Source organism: Triturus cristatus, chromosome 2_2 (genome assembly GCF_964204655.1).
Source record: "Triturus cristatus chromosome 2_2, aTriCri1.1, whole genome shotgun sequence".
NCBI lineage: Eukaryota > Metazoa > Chordata > Amphibia > Caudata > Salamandridae > Triturus > Triturus cristatus.
In genome coordinates, this window is record NC_140582.1 from 537,144,951 (window position 1) to 537,165,300 (window position 20,350).

General features: G+C 41.3%; 1 protein-coding gene and 1 long non-coding RNA gene across 3 annotated transcripts in view; one reads left to right on the forward strand and one right to left on the reverse strand.

The window, feature by feature from the left end:
- Positions 1-20,350, forward strand: part of LOC146862472 (uncharacterized) — a 169,483-nt gene that overhangs the window by 75,111 nt on the left and 74,022 nt on the right. The window lies entirely within an intron of this gene.
- TMEM154 (transmembrane protein 154) overlaps positions 1,136-20,350 on the reverse strand; it is a 153,101-nt gene continuing 133,886 nt past the window's right edge. For both annotated transcript variants that reach the window (XM_085641673.1, XM_085641672.1), the window contains exon 6: positions 1,136-7,452. In XM_085641673.1, the coding sequence (XP_085497799.1) occupies positions 7,437-7,452 (16 nt within the window). In that variant the 3' untranslated portion in view covers positions 1,136-7,436. The remainder of the gene's footprint in view (positions 7,453-20,350) is intronic.

Genomic DNA, 20,350 nt, shown 5'->3' on the forward strand with positions numbered 1-20,350 from the left:
TAGATAGTAACACGTTTTTCTTCCTTTGTGTGTGTGTGTGTGTGTGTGTCTGTCTGTACAAGAAGCAATAATAAACAGGTCTTCTGATATTACGTTTTACCCTAGATGGTTTCCTGGTCTCTTCCTATATTCTCATCCTTTGGGTTCCTATATGTACTGTCAGGGGTGGAAAGGGGTGAACATTCCTGCCACACTAGATTTGTTCTGACCTCTATCCTTCTTGTTATAAGGTTGAATTACAGAAGAACGTATTATCATACCGAATTACAGAAGAAGACACCGCCACACCATCTAGGATTTCCTCTCCCGGCCCCAACCTTCAACCTGGTCTTTGTTACTACACATATACAGGAGGGAGGTAAGGGATGGAGGAAGTTGTTCATATCACCTCTGCAGGATCACTCTGCGAGCATAAGATAAGGCTTACTAAAAAAATAGACTTCACAAAGGCCAATCTTAAAAGAAATCTTTGCTGGCTTTACCTGATCTAATAGTACAGACATCAATGGTACAAGGTACCTATTTCTGACTGTGATGGCATTAAGTTCTCTGTAGTCTATGCATGGTCTGAACTCATTCCCTGGTTTAGAAATTATAAAAATTGGGGCTTTCAATGACAAATGAACCCCTTGTGTAGGTTTTAAGTTAAATATTCTTGAATGATCGTATCTTCTTATACGTTTGGCGAATGTATTCACCCTTGAGAAATCTTTGCTTCTGGGATCAAATCAATTGGATAGTCATAAGTGTGATGGAGGGGCAGTTGATTCATTCCTCTTTTACTAACAGCATGGTGAACATCCTTATAAGACTCTGGTATTTGGGCTTATTCCTTCTCCTTTTGTGCCATGCAACAGCTTAAAGGAAGTACACTTTCTAATCCTTTCTGAGTAAAGCAGCTCTTAAGGCAATCCTGGTATAGACAATTGATGATCTGCTGCTGCCAATAATTAGAGGAGTTGTGTTTTGAAAGCAAAGTGTGCCTAAAACAATGTCAAAAGCTGGAGCATCAATGAGGTCGAATTGAATGATATCAAAATGTCTATAGTGTAAAAGTATCTCTAAGTAAGGAGTTTTCAAGCAGACTTTCCCAGAAATCAGTGATTTCCCTGCTATTCCCACAGTAGGTTCCGGAGTCTTCTTCCACTGTTTCCGGTCCATAAAGCACCCGAAGCACTACAGACAATGAGAGCCAGTGTGGGAAGTAGACCTTGGCTGGCGCGAGTCTGCACCACGAGTTGAAAATGCTGTCTGCGAAATTCTTTACTGCTGCATCCAAACCTCATAATTTTGCAAGGAGTCGACTGGGGTTCGCACTTCACAGTCAAGACCTGGAGTTTCCCATCAGACTTGGACCTTCTTCAATAAAATGCCCTCACTTCCCACAATAGAATCACTGACAGAATATTGGAAATAAAAATATCGTGTGGACAGAATATCGTGTAAAAAATATCAAAGGCCAAAATATCAAGAAGGTAAATGCAAATAGGTAAATATAGATTTACTATTCTTAACTTCACATCTACGTACCTTGAAAATATATATATTGTCTAAGCACATATATGAGTAGTTATATATAGTAAAACTTACCCATAGAAACTTACCTTTACAATATTTTTGTCCTTGATGTTCTTGACACGATATTTTGACCACTATATTTTTGTTTCTGATACTTTGTCTAAACACGCCACAGCACATAAAAGGCCTTCCTCTTTTGTCTGATCCTTCTCTTCTGTAGATAGTGTTCTACAAATATTCCCCATTTGCATGGCTTTGTCATTGGAACTTATGTCTACTTTTGCAGCTTCTGCAGAGACAGGAAGAGATATATTTGCTGGAATCTAATGTCAGTTTTGGCTTCTCTCAGTTCGTTTGGCATCAAATTGTAATGTGAGATCAATAAGTGCAGTAGTGGCTGTTTGTCTATTAAACCCTTAAGAAAAAGCCTCCATTAGACCTTTACAAAGGTCTTGGTTGAAGACCACTAGTACAGACGCATCTGACCAGGCTGCCTCTGCAACTAACTGCTAGAAATGGTTGATATAGGGCACTAGATCCCCAGATTCTCCTTGGCTTTTCAAAAGAAGAGAAACGCAGCATGTATGGTCACCTTTATTTGTTATTTTACCAAAAATAGCTTAAACTGGCTGTAAAAATGCTCGATAGCTCAACAACAGAGACCTTTGATTCAAAATTAAGGGAGTCAGCCAAGCTAAAGTGTCTTTGCTCAAGTAAGGTAACATAAAATTGACCTAGCCTAAATAATTGCAAATTGTTGAGGGTTTGCCACAAAGTGCAAAATGCATTGAGCCATAAATGCTTGGAAGTGATATGGATATCCAGTGAACCTCTCAGGTGGCATTAGAACTGAGGATACATAAGGCGCCACTCCCGCTTCACGGTTACTAGATTACTCCCTCCTGTATCTGGGCTGGTATTGCTACAAGGGGATGCAGTGGGATTCAGTCTTCTTCTCCTGGATGTGCAGGGACGGTTGATTGCCTGGTTTCATTTTTCTAGGAACAATGTGTGCTCTCGATGAGCAACTTCAAGATCATCTTGTATCTTAATCATTGTGTGTGCCATTGCCCACAGGGAACAGGCCTCACACTCGATGTTATGGGGTCTGGCAATGCGTTATGTACACAGTGATTCGAGAGTGTGGATGTTGAGGCCAATCCCTCTGTCTGCCCCAAGAGGTCGACTCTACCCCTTGTACTGGGTCAAATATGTTGAGGAAGACCCAGACTAAGGAGAAAATGCGGTAAGAGGGAAAGTGAGAGTCACACGCCCGCAGACTAGTGTTCTGCAAACCCAGAATGAATTCCTGGGGCACAGCCTACCAAGGCCAAACTGGGAACATTGAGGATTCCACCGATGGGTGAGGGAACACAACTTACTAAAGGGTTAACACACTAGCATAGAAATTAGACTTAAAGGAAACAAATGCAAGCAGAGTCGACGCTGTAACCGTAACCCCACTCAGGAGTTGAAGATGATATGGCAATGCGGCATTGGGTGAGAGAAGATCTGGACAAGGAGACAAATGAACATGAGGGTAATAAAGCAGGTAAGCACTAAAGAAGGCAGGGGAACTAGAATATCATATGGAACTGAACAGGGGAGAAAACAACAACGGTAGAGTGACGGAACTAGCTGAACGCAAACTGAGGTGAATAGTGAAGAGCTGCAACAACCACTTTTGCAGAATGAGGGAAATCTCTACAGATGGGTTAAATACCTGGTTTACCACTACTGATCCAGAAGTGTGCCTGATTGTGCTGGTCCTCTTGTGGCTGGGGCTGCACATGTGGGTCAGGGAAATGCAGATTTATGGGTACAAGTGTGTATTTTTCACTGCCCAATGTGCTATCTCTTCCAATTTCCCAGTCTTCTGTGTCCTAATGTGTCTTGAGACCTCACATCTCATTAAACCTAATGGCAGATATAGAAGTTTTCAATGAGCTAAATTTCATAAATAAAGAAATATTAATATCAATAAATTATCCATTCATACCTATGTGAAATATATGAAAATGCTAGGTTGCAAAAACAGAACCTAAGAACACTGCCAAGAAATGTATGAGCAAAAGCCCGAAGTCTCCAATCAAATGATGCAAAATGTTTGAAATAAAACAACCCTAAATAAAAAGCAAGTTAAAAAGTAAATATTAATCTGTGATTGCTACAATGTACGAAAATGTGATTATGTATTTGTAATGACCAACAAGTTGCAAATAAAAAGAATTGATAAAAAAAAAGTAAATATTACAGCATATAAAATGTGCCAAAACTTTGGAAGTTATTATTTAAAAATATTTATTTTAAAACAGTATCATGTGCATGTTTTAAGGTTCTTAGAGCTATTGCATTGTATTGTTTGCCACATCATTTGTATGCGATAATGAAACATTTACTGAACGATAACTGTCATAAAACACATATTCTTTTGCTCACAGCTGTATTTCACCACCTACTTTATGCATCGGAATGAAGGTGTTTGCAACAAATAATAGTTCACGTTACAGAAACAGCGACTGTGCTATAACGACAGTCATCTAAAACCCCAAATTAACATTTTTAGTGACCAGATATTAAGTTTCAGACATGTCAAATATAACCACTAAAATAACTGTACGTTGTTACAACAAATTTTAAATGGATTGTTGCTATTTTATTTGGAAAACAAATGACAAAGCTGGATATTTCCCCAAATAAATTAAAATGTCATTACGTATACAGATATTGAGAAAATATCCAAATTAGTCAGTGTATACTTATGTGCAATTAAATAACAATACCATATTACATTTAGCATTTTACTCTATGGAAAGATAAAAAATCTGGTGGGTCTGACAGTTTAGCACGTGTTTTTCATCATCATTTTTGCAACAGGTATGTGATCCGTGATAAAATTGTTTTATCACTTAACAAGCATGCGTGCCTCAGTGCTCTCTGTGCAATTATAGTGTTGAAAATAACACACGGTAAATCAAAACCCGAAGCACAAAGTATATTTTAAAAGTTACTGTACAAAGTCAGACCTTTACCTCCATTTTAATGTTTTATGCACGTGTATAACTCAGTCTCTTGCCATATTATGCTCTGTCAACAGTTTTTTGCCATGTTGCTACTAACTTATTTTATATAGTGCTTTAGAACGGATTGCCATTGCTAAGCACTGTACTTAACAGAAACTACTATTGTCTTAATTATTGCTGTGTATTCTGCCTGTCAATATATTTCAGATCTTCATATGTATGCACATCCATTGCATAAAACTGAAGTACAATTGAGAATCGAAATATAATCGTCCATAATCTTAAAAGATTATTAGTAAATGCTCATGGGATCAAATTGAACCTATTAGCTAAGGCTTATTCTAACAAACTTTCTTTAGCTTCCCAAGAGTCGAGTCAAATTCATACTACACTGCATGCTACAGTTGGTTACCAATGGACAATAATCAGATGAAATGGGAGTGACTGGACACTATGCATTGTAATTTTTATTCAAGTATTTGTAACCGTTTCAGAATTTTAGTGGGGTCACAAAATGATTCCCCATAATAAACATGACAATGTATGCAGAAGGTAGATTTCCTTGTGCAAGATAGCTCAGTGAGTTAAACGCTTATTGCTGACATCTTGTGTGGTGAGTTTGAACCCAGCAGTAGCCACTTCTCCTTCCACCTTGCTATGGTAAATATATTAGGTTCATTCAATTCAGTAAGACTACTTATTTACGGGGCTTTGACATGCCAAAACTGTAGCACATTTAATGCAAGAAACAGGAAATAGGTACTCTTCCAGCCTCCTTTGACTAGTCTGCTGTTAGGGCAATCCACAAAACGTATTATTGAGTTCATGAGCATTAATCCCTTCCTCTGCACTTCCTGAAAGTGTATGAATATTTTGAGTTATTGGCGCTCAACTTCAACACTTATTACAGTCTTGAAACTATTGTAATACAAGCCTCATATTAAACATGACGAGCAAACGTAGCGAGAGATGCTGTCTTTGGAGGAGGGTTTGAGACTGCAGCCAAGAAATAGTCTAAAAATAGGAACAGCAATTCATTTGGCAGCACATTTTCAAAAGCCAGGAGTATTCGTCTGCTGGTCCATTGAGGTTGCTTCTCAATTTGGTTGTCCTCCCAGTCCATCAACCATTTGAAAGTGACAACTTACTCACTGATCCCCAGCTTTCCAGGTGTTTTGTATGCGTCCGGTGTGGCTGTCATATGGCTGTGTCGGCTGTCTTAGGGTGCATTATGCATTAGCTTGTGACTCCTTTGGTAGTGGTCTGTTTTGCTCAAGTCTGTTTTTTCTGTATATTTGTTCACAATAAACATGGACGCAGCATTATCCTTGGGGTTCCATCACAGTCTAGTATTTGTTCAGTACAGCCAGGTGCCCACAGTGCAAGGATTGAAGGACTGCAGTGACGAAGTCTGGGTGACTGTTTTAGATCACCCATTTTTCGAGTCTGATCTCTATACATTCCACTTTCCGCCCATCCAGGGGCGTTGCTTGAGGGGGGTGGGGGGCGGTGTTTGAGGTGTTACAGCCCCTAAAAATGTATTTTGCTGTAAACACATGGGTACAAGTGCTTTCAGTTGCGTATAGTGAAATGTCTTTTGATTTTCACCAGAGATTTTTACATGCCCACTTTTACAAAAACACACACACACACTCACTCTCTCGTCTCTGTTTTGAAGGCTTTAAAAAATGTTGATTCGTTTGAAAATTGTTGTGTTTTAAGTGCCCCTAACAATATGCCTTCCCTTTCTACTTCCCCTTAAGACATGTCGTGCTTCCCATATGTTGTGGTTTAACAAAATATCTCAGCATGATTGTTGGGAAGTCTGAATCCCTTCCCCCAATCCCCCAATCTTATTGACCAAGCTACACCCCTGCACCCCTCATTCTGCGTTTGGCACTACATGGCTTTATGCTCGATCACGTAACTCATACTCTGTCTCTTTTGCACTGGATTAAACATATTTGTTTAATTTTATATGAAGCTACCACAATGTATGGACTGTGGCGAGGCAGATCAGAATTTGTGTAATCCTTTTTATAAGATGTTATAAATTGAAATTGAATAAATCATCCTTTCTCCAGGGGCTATGGTAACGGATCAGAACAAAGGCTGTTTACAAACCCTCAGAGTCTAAGCACCGATTGTACTGTGAGTCTGCCTTTGGGGATTTTCTGTTCAGAACATTCACATCATTATCATGTCCTTTATGGATGTAGACATCTCAAGAAGCAGAATGTGCTTTGCCAGTGCTATGCCACACATGCATCATTTCAAAAAGGGAATTTTTTTAAAAGAGGTTTTTTTTTCTATTTTCTTGGAATAGAAGTGCTGGTGGGAATGCCATTTGTCGCGACTGTCTAGATGCAAGTTCGAAACACTATCGTACCGTCACTCCATGCTTCCTGTATGTGCCAGGTCTGTCTCTGTAGGCCCAGCCCAAGAGCGATTATTAACAATAAAGCATGAAACGGTAACAGTAAAAGAAGAAGGAAGCAAAATCGGAGTGATAGAAATGGAAGAAAGTAGGGGTAAAGGTGAAAAATGTACAGCAAAAATAAATAAGAGGTAACGTCAATCGTGAATTGTCCCTTTGCAGGTAAGGGGCGCTTTTGCTGACATAAACACCACCTTACAATCAGATAACTAATTGTATGGGATTCACACAACAGCGGGCGCTGGAAGGCTTCGCCTGATGATGGACACGTCATCTCCGTGAACCGGGAAGTGCTGTGGTTCTACGTTGATTCCTTTTCATGTCATCGCAGAAGTCATACAGAGCCACACCATGCATGTGTTTGGATGGCGGCGCATGGTTTCTGGCTGCTTTGTCTGCAGGAAATCCTGGGCTCCCTTCTGTCTAGTTTCTGGCCAAACACTCATTACCATCTCACCTCAGGATTCCTCGCAACTGTAAAAAAAATGTCAAATCATAAACAGTATTCTAATGAGAAGTCCTCTGTCGATACAATTTAGCAGTACTGTTATCTTATTTTCCCCAAACTGTTTTTTTCTTTTTACATTCGTGAAATCACTACTAAGTTATTTTTTCGGGGAAAGGTGAGTACCTGTCCCAGAAACGAGGTGACATTGTAGCTGTAAAAACAAACACTTTACTCCCTAATGTGACTGTTGCTGCACATATGTTCAGACTTCAACAACTTGTAGTGCATATCTATGTCAGCACCTTTGTCAGGGAGCAGCAATTCTACATTCACAGAAATGTGACTCATTTATGCTATGCAGCGCGGCAGCAGCGATAATTGCGACACAAGGATGTCATGACAGCGTATGACCTAACTCTGACGTGCATGGCACATCTGATGTACTTTTGTACCTTCCAGGAGTGAGTGTACGTGCACAGAATTACATACATTTAACATTGCTAGTCTATCCTCCCTATGTCCATAATCAAAGGGGAGTGAGCGCTACTGGTCTGTAGGGGTCTAGGTATTCTCAGTGTTTACCCAAAACCCTCCACCAATCTCTGCCATTGGTGGTGTAGGTAATCACCACTGTGGTGTGTCGTTGGGATAGGTAACACATCCTGAAAACATCCCCACTTCATTTTTAACCTTACCCCTGTATACTCCACCCTTATTAAAGCTACTTTTCGGGATATACAAGGTCATTTTATACACCATTAGACGGATTCCACCAGTACTTTTCCTCGAAATGAGGCGGTACTCACCTAGGTAGGCAGGGACCTACGTGCGAAACCCAATGGTGACGCCGCCCACACCACAGTGATGATTACCTGCACCACCAATGGTAGAGATTGCTTGAGGGTTTCGGGTCAACACTGAGAATACCTAGACCCCTGAAGACCAGTAGCACTCACTCCCCTTCGATTATGGACATTCTAAATGTGGAAGTAGAGTGAACCCTACGAAAACTTATACCTCTCCCCCCCCCCCCCCCCCCCCGATTGGTACATATCCTCCCTATGGACACGCCCAGTGGCTAAATGACCACTATAGTACTGCCACATTGAATCAATCACAAATAGTTTCTGCTGTCCTTGCATTTTTCTGTTTGTGGCAATTAAGATAGAATTTCTGCACCAAAACCTAAAAGTTGTTCCCAAATCTGGGAAGGAGGATCATCTCTTCATATGAAAAGGGATACAGCTTTGAACACCTGCAATACTGTCTTCAGAGCACCAGACCAGTTACTGAGAATCTTTAACAGGGGTTGGGCAGAGGGAGGGCTTTAGTCGGTTAAGACATCCTTTACTATGGTTGCCATACTTGTTAGTAGGGGTGAGAGCTCAGAGAAGCATTTTCTGAGGACTCCCCCCTCATCAGAGGAGTGGATGTCAATGGTGTAACAGTGGTACTAGATCCAAAGGCTTCAAGGGCCCACTTAACTCTGATTATTGCTGTATTTTACTAGTTAACTAGCATGCAATAGGACTATTTTCCCCATTTGCACCAGGGCACATGGCACCACTGCTACACCACAGATCCTCATTTTGAGCTCACTGTTTCATCTGTTCTCCCCACTCTGCCAGTGGTGCAGAGAATGACCAGAAGACTGCACAATTTCCACCCACCGACAGATTACACTTAACCTAATTGTGCACTCCAAGTCTGAGAGCATTATTTTCCTGGTGTCTAGCTTTATGGAAGAAGTAAAAGCATTGTTCCATGCATAGTTTCACCTTGGCTCTATGGGCTTTCAGTGAAGTGAAAATGTTTAGGCCAGCTGGTGAAGGATGCCACAAAAAGAGAAGCTTTAAAGTAAGTTTAATCACATATATATATATGTATATATATATATTCACTTAAAAAACCATAGGTTTCACACATGTTATAGTTAGCTAGACATTTCACTCATAAGAAACCATTGAAATTCCCCCGTTATAGTTAGTTCAGATAACTATAACTCGCGCGCCCGCAATCCACTGCTCATGACGTCACATATTACATCACTCATGACATGGTCAGTGGCATCACTCATGACATCACTGATGACATCATCCTTGTGATAGAGTGGCTGTCGCGCGAGTTATAGTTATCTGAACTAACTATAAGGGGGGAATTTCAATGGTTTTTTTAAGAGTGAAATGTCCAGCTAACTATAACATGTGTGAAACCTATAGTTTTTTAAGTGAATTTGCAAGGTTTTTTAAATGCTAATTCCTAACTATAACGTGTGTGAAACCTATGGTTTTTTAAGTGAATTTGTAAGGTTTTTTAAATGCTAAGTTATGTATGTATTATTATATTTTTTATATATTTATTTTACAATAAACTACCTATGTATATAGTTATAGATTGACTGTATCCTGTAATATGGAATGGCTCGTTTAAAAAATATATATATTTTTTTAAGGTTTTTCACCGTGCGCGCACGGTGCGCGCACGGTGCGCGCACCCCGCGATTTTTTTTAAAAAAAATAAAATGTTTTTTTCATCCTTCGGGGTCCTTCAGAGACCCCCTGACAAAGGCTAGGGGGTCAGGAACTCTCTACCCTGCCCCCTTTTCACGTTCTCCACCTTTCTTTTTCACTGTCACACACAAAACACAGAAAATGGCGGCCGACACTTCCTGATTTCGACCGATTCGAACGTTGACTGACATGTAACCACCAATCAGAATTACGCTCGAGCACGTAAGGGTGCGCGCTTATAGATATTTATGTACTATAATAATAATATTTTATATATGTATATATCTACAATCCAGAAAAAAAACTATATATATAAAGGGAGAGGGGGAAATAAAAGCACTAGGGACACAGTTTTGGGTTACAGAAAGAATCTGATCCTGACTTATTGGCCAATATGGGTATTGAGTTCCTCTTCCCTGTTCAATCCATAGGGGGCCCTGGTATTTAAGTCAATTATGTATCTTGATTCCAAGATACGTAGCTGTTTCTCTCTGTCACCTCCACGTATATGTTTCAGTACTCTGTCTATTCCACAGAACCTCAGTAGTGTATTATTACTGTTGTGTGCGCGTTGGAAATGTCTGGCTATAGGGTAATTGAAATCTAGATTGGTTATGGCCCTTAGATGTTCAAGGATGCGTTTTTTTAGTTGGAGTTTAGTGCTACCAATGTAGCGCATATTGCACGGACATTCCAGGAGATATACCACGTGATCCGTGGTGCAAGTGATACATTTCCTAATAGGTTTATCCTTGCCATCCTGTGTCTTGTAACTCCTGCAGCTAACAGAGTTCTTACAAGCTTTGCAGGAGTTACACTTGTGAAAACCATCCCTGGCATGTAGCCAAGTCTGATTAGATTCCATTTGTTGGTAACTTCTTACCAGTTTATCTCTGAGAGATGGGGGTCGTCTGTAAGTCATTAATGGAGCTTCTCCCACTTTATCTCCAATTACTGGATCAGCCTTAATGAGACCCCAATGTTGAGCCATAAGGGATTTGAGTTTTCCAGATTTGACACTGTATGTAGTTATCATGCGAGGATCACCCATGGTCTCCTCCTTGTTTTGATAGGTTTGCTTTTCACGAAAGAGAACCTCACTGTGTTTCACTGTTCCCAATTTGTCAGTGGCTTGTTTCAGGATTTTGTCATTATATCCACGTTGTTTAAATCTCATAATCATAGTGTTTTTCTCCCTGTTGAACCCTTCATCAGTGTTGCAGTTTCTACGGGCTCTTAAGATCTCTCCGTAAGGGATACTACTGATTAACGAGGGGGGATGATGACTGCGAGCATGTAGTAATGCATTTCCCGATGTTTCCTTTCTGAAAAGAGCAGTAGTCAGTCTGTTGTTAATATTGTCAATAGTGATTCTTACATCTAAGAAATCACATGAAGTTTTACTAATAGAGTGGGTGAAACTCAAATTTAAATCATTTGCAGATAGTGCATCAATGAACTCCCTGGCCAGGTCTACGCCCCCATCCCAGATGATAAAAAGGTCATCTATATAGCTCAGCCATAGGGGCACATGATCGGTGAATTTCTCAAATGCCTCGCTCCAGACCACCTGCTCCTCCCACCAGCCTAGGAAGAGATTCGCCAGGCTTGGGGCGAAGCAGGTGCCCATGGCCGTACCAGTTCTTTGTCTATATATTGTGGTGTCAAATACAAAAATATTTTCCTGTAAACAGAAAAGCATCATCTCTTTAAGCATCAGTGAATGATTCAGCATTTCTAAGGGTTGACGTTGTAAATAGTACATGCACGCTTGAGCCCCCTTCAGTTGATCAATGCAGGTATATAAAGAGCATATATCAAGGGAGATCATAACAAAACCCTCTTCCCATCTCACATCATGGATACGTTTTAAGAAGGCAGTAGTGTCTTTACAGTAGGATCTGAGTTCTCTAACATATGCAGCTAAAAAGTAATCCAAAAATATAGATGTGTTTTCAAGTAGGCCATCATTAGAGGACACAATGGGCCTACCAGGAGGTTTCTTAAGGTTTTCATGTACCTTCGGCAATAGATATAGGCATGGTACCTTTGGATTGTCATTTTTGAGAAATTTGTATTCGTCGTCATCAAGGAGGTCCTGTTGCCACCAGATCATGAGAAGATTATGGTATCTTGTTACTGTTTCTTCATAGTACTTCCAACTGATGACTTCATAGCAAGCTTTGCCATTCAACTGGCGCAGAGCCTCATTTTTATAATCCTCGATGTTCATTAAGACAACCTTTCCACCTTTATCCGAAGGTTTGATGGTTATAGTGGGATCTTGCAGCAAATTCTTTAATGCTAATCTTTGTCCTTTTGTAAGATTATCCCGAATGCGATAATCTTGGTTATCCCTCATTTTCACGAGTTCGTGCATCAGTACTGAATGGAATGATTCAATGTTATCATGTGCTGTATTTGGATTGAATTTGGATTTCACTCTAAATCCACTTCTACGTTTAGTGTCTATCGAGAATCCCAAAGATTGCAATTGGACTCCATCGGATTCATTATTAGGAAATGAATTATTTGTCTCCAAAGCATGAAGTTCTAAGATGTCGCCAATATCATTCATGGTGAAATTTGCAGATGACGCCTGTGTATCAGTCATGTTAGTTGTACGTTGCTTATTCCGTTTGGCCAAGAGATGTAATTTCATAAGTTTCAATTTGCGTATGTACAGGAAGAGATCAATTCTGGTATCTACATAATTCCAATCACTTGTGGGACAGAAAGAAAGACCCAGTTTGAGAAGTGTTTCCTCATCAGATGTCAGGATGCGTGTCGATAAATTAATAATGGTTTTCTCACATGTATCAGTATAAGCTGTGTTTCTATACCAGAATGTATATGTGTATATATATATATATATATAAATATATATATATATATATATATATATATCAAAACCAACAGAGTTCCCTCTTATGGAAGAGCCGTCATCAGGTAGGTTAATTTTAATCTTTATTGTGCACAAAGGCTGCACTCACGGGACAAAAGGTGTCATCCAGAATTCATACGCCCAAGCCAGACGCGTTTCAAGTCAAAAGACCCTTCTTCAATCGGCACCAAAGTATCACGGCACTAGTTCCTGTGCAGCCAAAATATATATTTATACACACAAAATTAATACCCAAAGGTTACAGGGACGTTATAGTTAGTCTGACATTTCACTCATACAAAACCAGAGCAATTCAGCCGTTATAGTTACCTCAGTTAACTATAACTTGCACCCCTGCAATGTACTGCTTATGACCTCACGTATTACATCACTCATGACACTCATGGTCAGTGACAGCAGGAGCCCTCCCACTCACGTTGTAATGTAGCCCCGTGGAGGTGGCGGTCCATGAGGCAGTGGGTGGCCCCCAGCATTTCAATACACTAGCCTCGGGGAGGTGGCGGTCCCTGGGGCTGTGGGGGCCCGCCCTGCCCCTGCATTATTACTTCAGGTTGTCCCTGGGACATGACCCACCCGGGGGCCTATTAAAACAAAGCTTTGGAGGCCGCGCATAGTTTTTTAAAACATTTCGGCAAAATTCATGGATCCACCGCGATTCAACTTGAAAAATAATAATGCTTTTTTTGGCCCTGGGGGTCCCTGTGGGACCCACTGAACAGGCTCAGGGGGTGAGTGTGTTTCTACCCTGCCCCCTTTTCTTGTTTTTTCATGTTTTTTGAACCGAGTCACAAGATGGCTGCCAACACTTCCTGGTTTGAAGTGTTGACTGCCAATCAGATCGGGAGGGTTCATGGATGCGGCCACAGTTGTCTATCTGAGAAATCTTTCAATTTCTCAGGAACTAATGAATGGATTTACACCATTTAACAAAAAGAGTGCTTTCTGGACCAAGAGCTACATTTTTGCCAAAGTTGGTGTAATTCCATTCAGCAATTCAGGCTGTAGCAGTGTCTAAAGTTTCCTATGGAAATTAACATGGTGAAAAAGCGTTTTGCCCCCCCCCCCATTTTTCTCGACCCCCGCTTGACAAATCACCTCCAAATTTTCAACACAGCAGCTGAAGTGAGTGGACCATTAATTTGGAAAATTTGGCAAAGATTCATCAAACTGCAACAAAGTTATTGGCAAATCAAAAAACGCTTTTCCTATGGAAACTGGGTCCTAACTATAAATACCTACTGATGACCGCCAGTAGGTAATATAAAAGCAACACAAACATAATGGGCTTGATTCACAAAACATTTTTCATGTGAAGGTGTGTTTTCTCCTGAAAATGTAAGAGTAAGACAGGGGAAAGACACATCAACTTAGATAAAAATCCTTTTGAATCAGATAGAACACTATAAAATAGCATATAATACAAGTGCAGTGTGAGAGGAGATTGTTACAAATGGTTACAAACAACAGGTAAAGTTGTTAGAGGTGATGAGAGAGCCAAGGTACATTACAAACTGCAAAAAGCATGAGTGGGCACCTAGAATCAATTTAGTCCGGTGGAATTACTTGCCTGGGTTTGCTTCAAAGTAGACACTGTACACCCATTTTCCATCAATAAAGATTAGGTGGATTTACAGTTAGGTTTTTTATTTGGAGTCTGATAATTCTTTCCTGGGAACAAGAATTTGAGCATTTTAGTTGGAGGGCACCAGCAGGGTGAATGATAGGTGCTTGATGGAGATACAAGAGAGTGGGTGGTAGTTCGCATTGGGGTTGAGTGCCTGGGTGGGAGTGAATTACCGGGCAAGGAAGGGCAACCAGGGCTGCTAGGAAATGTAAAGATTATATTTAAAAATATGTAGAGGGATATGTGTCAGCTGAAAGCCAGCCAGCTCAGTTCTGGAAGAGAGCTGTAAAGTGTTGGAGGTGAGTAAGGGATGTGTGACATATTTCAGAGCTTTCTGGGACGATTGTTGTACAACGGGCCTAGAATTGAACTGTTCACATAGTCCAGCTTGGTAAAGCCCAGAATAGGCTATCTGGAAGGAGACGTGAGGGTATATTCTGTCAATGAACACAGTCGCAGCTGCTGTTGGAGCAAAATGGCAGGGTGGGGGGGCAGGACAAAGCAAAAAACAAATTAAAAATAAAATGTACCTTTATCCTACTGCATCGTCGCTCTTCTGACTCCACTGTAGGCAAGCACAGGCTCCCAGACTGCCCTGCGGCCAATCCTGAGGCTGCTGTCATAGCATGAGAGCAGCATCAGGATTGGCCTGAGCGCCCTCTATTCGCCCTCCCAGGGAGACTGGAAGCCTCTGCCTGCTGTCTCCAACCCAGCAACGCAGCTTGGGTCGGAGACAGCTTCAGTGCACATGACGGTTTAGCCAGCCTGGGAAGGCTGGCCAAACCGTCATGCACATTAATAACAGTGTCCACCACTGCCCCTCAGTGCCTGTCATCCTCTGGCCCTGCCCCTAAGACTCCACGGTGGGAGAAAAATAAAACAATAAGAAACATGGTTTATTGTCATTTTATTTTTCAAGTTTTGCAACTGCTGCTGCTGGCAGGGGGCAACGAGGAGGCGCCCTGAATGAATAGCAGTTGATGATGGCCAGAATAAAGTTAAAAAGTCCCATATTGTGGCCAAAGTGGTTATCAAAGATGCAGGTGAGTGCAGTGCTAGGAATTAATGGTGTCAGGGGAAAGGGAGTGGGGAAATTATTGTGATGGTGTAGTTAATGATGGGAAGTGGCTGATGCCCGGTGGAGTTGCTAGACAACTAATGAGGAGATTGGCCCTGGTTTCCCCCTGACCGTCACCTACCCAGCCGGACATTGGACACAGTTCTCCCTCGTCTCCCTGCTATGGCTCCTTCTTCCCCTCCTTTCCTACAAATTCTCTCAACCTCGTTGTTTATGTACTGTACCTTACTACGCTATTGTAACTGATGTAATTTGTAACGCAATGCTCCTCTGTTATAGCGCTCTGATACCTCCGGGTCTAGCCAGCGCCATATAATCCCTTTGATGTACCCTGTAATGCAACAATCCTCTGGTTAAGCGCTCTGATACCTCCGGGTCTAGACAGCGCTATATAACCTTCGCAAATCAAATAAACTAAAAACTGGTTTTCCTGAACGCTGAGACCTGAGCAACATGGCTGATGACCGGTGGAGCTGCTAGACTGCTAATGAGGAGATTGGCCCTGGTTTCCCCCTTGACCGTCACCTACCCAGCCGGACATTAGACACAGTTCCTCCTCGTCTCCCCGCTATTATTCCTTCCTCCCCTCCTTTCTACGAATTCTTGAAACATTGTTTATGTGTACTGTATCTTACTATTCTCTTGTATCCGATGTAACTTTTAACGCAACGATCCTAAATGTAAAGCACTCTGATACCCTCTTGGGTCAAGTTCGCCTATATAAAACTTTATAAATAAAATAAATAAATAAAAGTAGGGGATTCCATTTGTGAGCTGGTTAAGCTGAGACAGTGGATGCTATCAACTAACAGTTTTACGAGAGGCACTGGTTATGAAAGTTTGGAGTTCATAGGTGTAGAAAGGTATGAATTCAAATGGGTTTACAGAAATGGCAAATGAGGAAATTGATGTACGGACCATCACTGGCGGGTCTTGTGACTTGTAAGTGAGTGTGATTTGATGCATGAGAGCACCATGGCATGTAGAAGCAGGGGCCAGCAAGTAAGAAGAGATCCTCGCTGGATCCTCATTGGGGCAGAGACTCTGAAACCTAGGGTGGTTGGAGAACTGAGAAATAGCTTCTGGTCAACAATGTCAGAGGCAGCAGTTGTGGGTGGACAGGTCGGAAAACACATATTCTGCTGAACATTGCACTATTCGTTGATGATGCTGAATTCAAACATGTTAAGTGATTGTGAAACGTACAATTAATTTTCTTAAAGGTCGTTTTTCGACTGTTCCCCTTATTTTTGTTTTTAATTTAGGGTCCTTTGCAAAGAGATATGTGCAGCATGATATCTGGCTTACACAAAAATCCATAGGTTAAAAAGATACATTTGCTCTCCTCCTTAAGATTGCTTTGAACCTTAGCAAACATAGTTTATGCTTGGATTTTATTTAATTTTTTTTACAAAATTGAATAACTTGTTATTTTCAGGCTTGCCATAAAGTGTCTTCTGAAGTGCATAACGTTATCACATTCTGCATTATGAAGTTCTGGCTTAAACTTTGGTTTCGTGATCTGTGTTTGCTCTTTCTTGTTAATGTGACTGTAGCGTATAACACCACTGTTAATGGGGTGTGCTACCAAAATACTGCGGGGCATATTTGCAAGAAAGTGATGCAGCACGTCACCGGGAGCCATTTGGCTGCGCCGTGCTGCGTCACTTTCAAAGCACAGGGATGCGTCATATTTACAACAATATGTTGCATCCCTATGTTTTCCCCTGCACTGGTGCACAATTGGCTGCCATGCGCCAAAGCAGGCATAATTGTGCCATGGTGTAAGGGTGTCTGTGTTTTAGGGGAGATTGTTACAAAAACAATCCCATGAGTTTTTTTCTTCTTTCTATGCATGCTGCAGAATGCAGCACTTATAGAAAGAGAAAAAAACAAGGAGAAATAAAAGTATTTCTCCTCATTGCACCTCCTTACGCCCCCCCTGGGGAGGCGTAGGATTCTGACGCATTCCCAAGTTTACGAAATTTTATAAATCTGGGAATACGGCAGAATCCATGGGTGTTGCGTGGGAACCCCTACAGCCGTATTTTCAAGCCCACGAAAAGCCACGCAGTGTGACTTTATGTGGCCTTGTAAATATGGAGCACCACACTGCCCTGCCAGTGCATTAAAAAAAAATGACGCACCGGCGGATAAGGGGCTTGTATATTTTCCCCCGAGTTGTTAATATCGACATTCACTTACATCAGTTCCCCAATATTGAATACCAAACTATTGGAGAATTTAGTTTCCCCGGATTTGCGAATAAGAAATCTATACTTTTCTACATAACCTTATCTTGACAATATGTTGGTAGTAGATATTCTGTTGATGTATGTGCAGGTCAATATTACTGATCACAGTATTTTGACGTATAACCAGTCATGGGTGTGACATTCTTTTCAGAGATGGGGAGGACTTCTGAAGGACGTCTATACGAATGTGGTGATTTTTTCTGTGACTGTGTCTTGCACATATGTTCTTTGATCGACGGTCTAGTGCTGCAGTATACATGTATGCACATCACTGATAATATGCCTCCAAATGTTTGGAAAGCCAGTTCAAAACTTTGATAAAAATACAGGACTTGCACTGTATTTTTTCAGTAGTGCATTTCTTCTGCGCACTAGAGAGAAGGCAACGCAACGTCAACCTTAAGGCTCAAAGCCCAGATGAATGTAGCACAACCACGGCTACTTGAAGTTAAAAACCATGTTTAGAATCTGGGAGCGGGGCCGAGCTCAGATTTGTTTTAGGATGGACTGTGTTTATATACAATCTGTGGCAGGCTGGCTTTGCTCGTTTCTGTTATGTTTTATCTTCTAAAAAATGCCTTCTCTTCTTTGACTTAGTTGATTTTCTTATCTAACATATGACACCCTTCAATTCACTTAAAAATAATCATAAAAGTTCATAAAAAAGACAAACAAATCCACACGCTCATAATATATAGCATATTAATCAGGTGGTCATGCCAGACATCCATAAAACACGAGTTAAAAACAGGCAACAGACAAGAATACAAAGTTAAACATTAATATCTTCTGTAAGCGGATGAATGCTAAAAAACAGAGGAGACCCGGCTAAGTACAATCCGGAGATTGGAGCATTTGAAGAAAGGTTAGCGCAGGTTTACAGCTTCTAAAGCCAACTTCTTTAAAATGGTTTAATAAAAAAAAGCCCTAGGCGTTCATCGAATTTACAAAACAACATAAAAAGTAGCAAAGATTGCTGTGGCATTGCATAAAACACCCATATGGTCTCGGGGGTTATTTCAAGGATCGCAGAAAGCATTTTTTACATTTTCAGTCGATCGTTTGTTCTACTGCTAATACTCCTACATACAACCGTCATTGTTTTAGGACCCAATTATTTAAAAGATATATGCTATTGAGCCTTTTTATTTTATAACACAACAGAGAACAATACTGAACTTGATTTCCAGCTGCATGCAGCCAAAGTCCATGAAACAACGCAGCACTGAGCATGGCACAACAAGCAACAGTTCCAGTTCCTGGAGTAGGTACGGGCCACGTTCATGTTTGCAGGACACACCCGCTGAATAAAAGTCACATCCTGACCCAGCCTGACTGCCCACTCGCCACGCTGACCTGCCACACACGTCCGTGAATTCAAACATCGACATGGTCACACTGTGGACTGATCAGAAGTCTGCCATTTGTCGACTTGCTGGAAAGAGGCCAGTCAAAAGTGGAGACGGAAAGTGACTGCCCTGGTGAAATGGATGGAACTCAATTGTGAGAAAAATGCTGTCCTGTTTTGCAAGTGGTAAACACAATATAAGTAGGCAGAGAATGGCTGAATAGTTTTGGCATCCTTCTTTGAGCCGCGCTTTACGTTTGGAGATGCTATGCATGGCTCCATTCAGAATGCTGCACGCAGAATGTTGTCCCAGAAGGTACTCCAGACTCAGCTGGAGCAGCAGCTGCTTCAACATCAGAGACAGAAAAGCCATGCTATAATTGCCGTCTTCTTTTCGGCAGCAAGATAGATGTTCTCTTTTGTCCACTTGTGAAAAAGGTACATTTCTTTTGGGGATGGAGTTATCTGGCTTGAAGGTGGCCACTTCTTGCTAAACCTTTTGGCAATACCTCTAGGTAGACAAATGCATGTTTTATAACTGTTAGTAACCAGAAAACATTGGGCATGGGAGGAATTGCAGGTGTGGAGTGGCCTGCACTGTAACTGGGCCACGTGACACACAATTCTATAGGGTGGAAAAGTTGTGGGAGTGTGGCATACATAACAAGGCTGTTGTAGGCTCTGGTGTGAGCTGAGACGGCCTCCCACACTCACCGAGTACCTGTGGCTGCAGCTTTGATGTGGTAGTAGCATTAAAACCCAATAGACAAGACAGTAGTGGAATAAAACACGACAAGTACCTTCGCCCCAGGCAGCAATAGTTTCATTCATTCCACTTACCCATACATCTGGGTTCTGTAGGCAAAGGGGCCCATAAGTGACAAAAGAGGAAACCTGGAGAGTGCTCCATTCTTGAGGCCCTCTGTAACTAGTCCATGACTGGTGGTTATGTATATCTCGGAGCTGTTTGTTTGTGCTCCTACCCAGAGTCTACTTAGCCTTTATTTATTTATTGGGAGTCTTGTTAAATGGTGAGACATTTCCTTTTAATAAATTATGAATGAAATACATATTGCATCCTTGTGAATCATTAATGTATATTTCATTGTAGACCCTGACTGGAAAGTAAAACTCTCTCCGAGACTGTAGACTTGTATTTTGTTGTTGCCATGAAGAAGGTGACGTTTCATCTCCATGGGTCCAC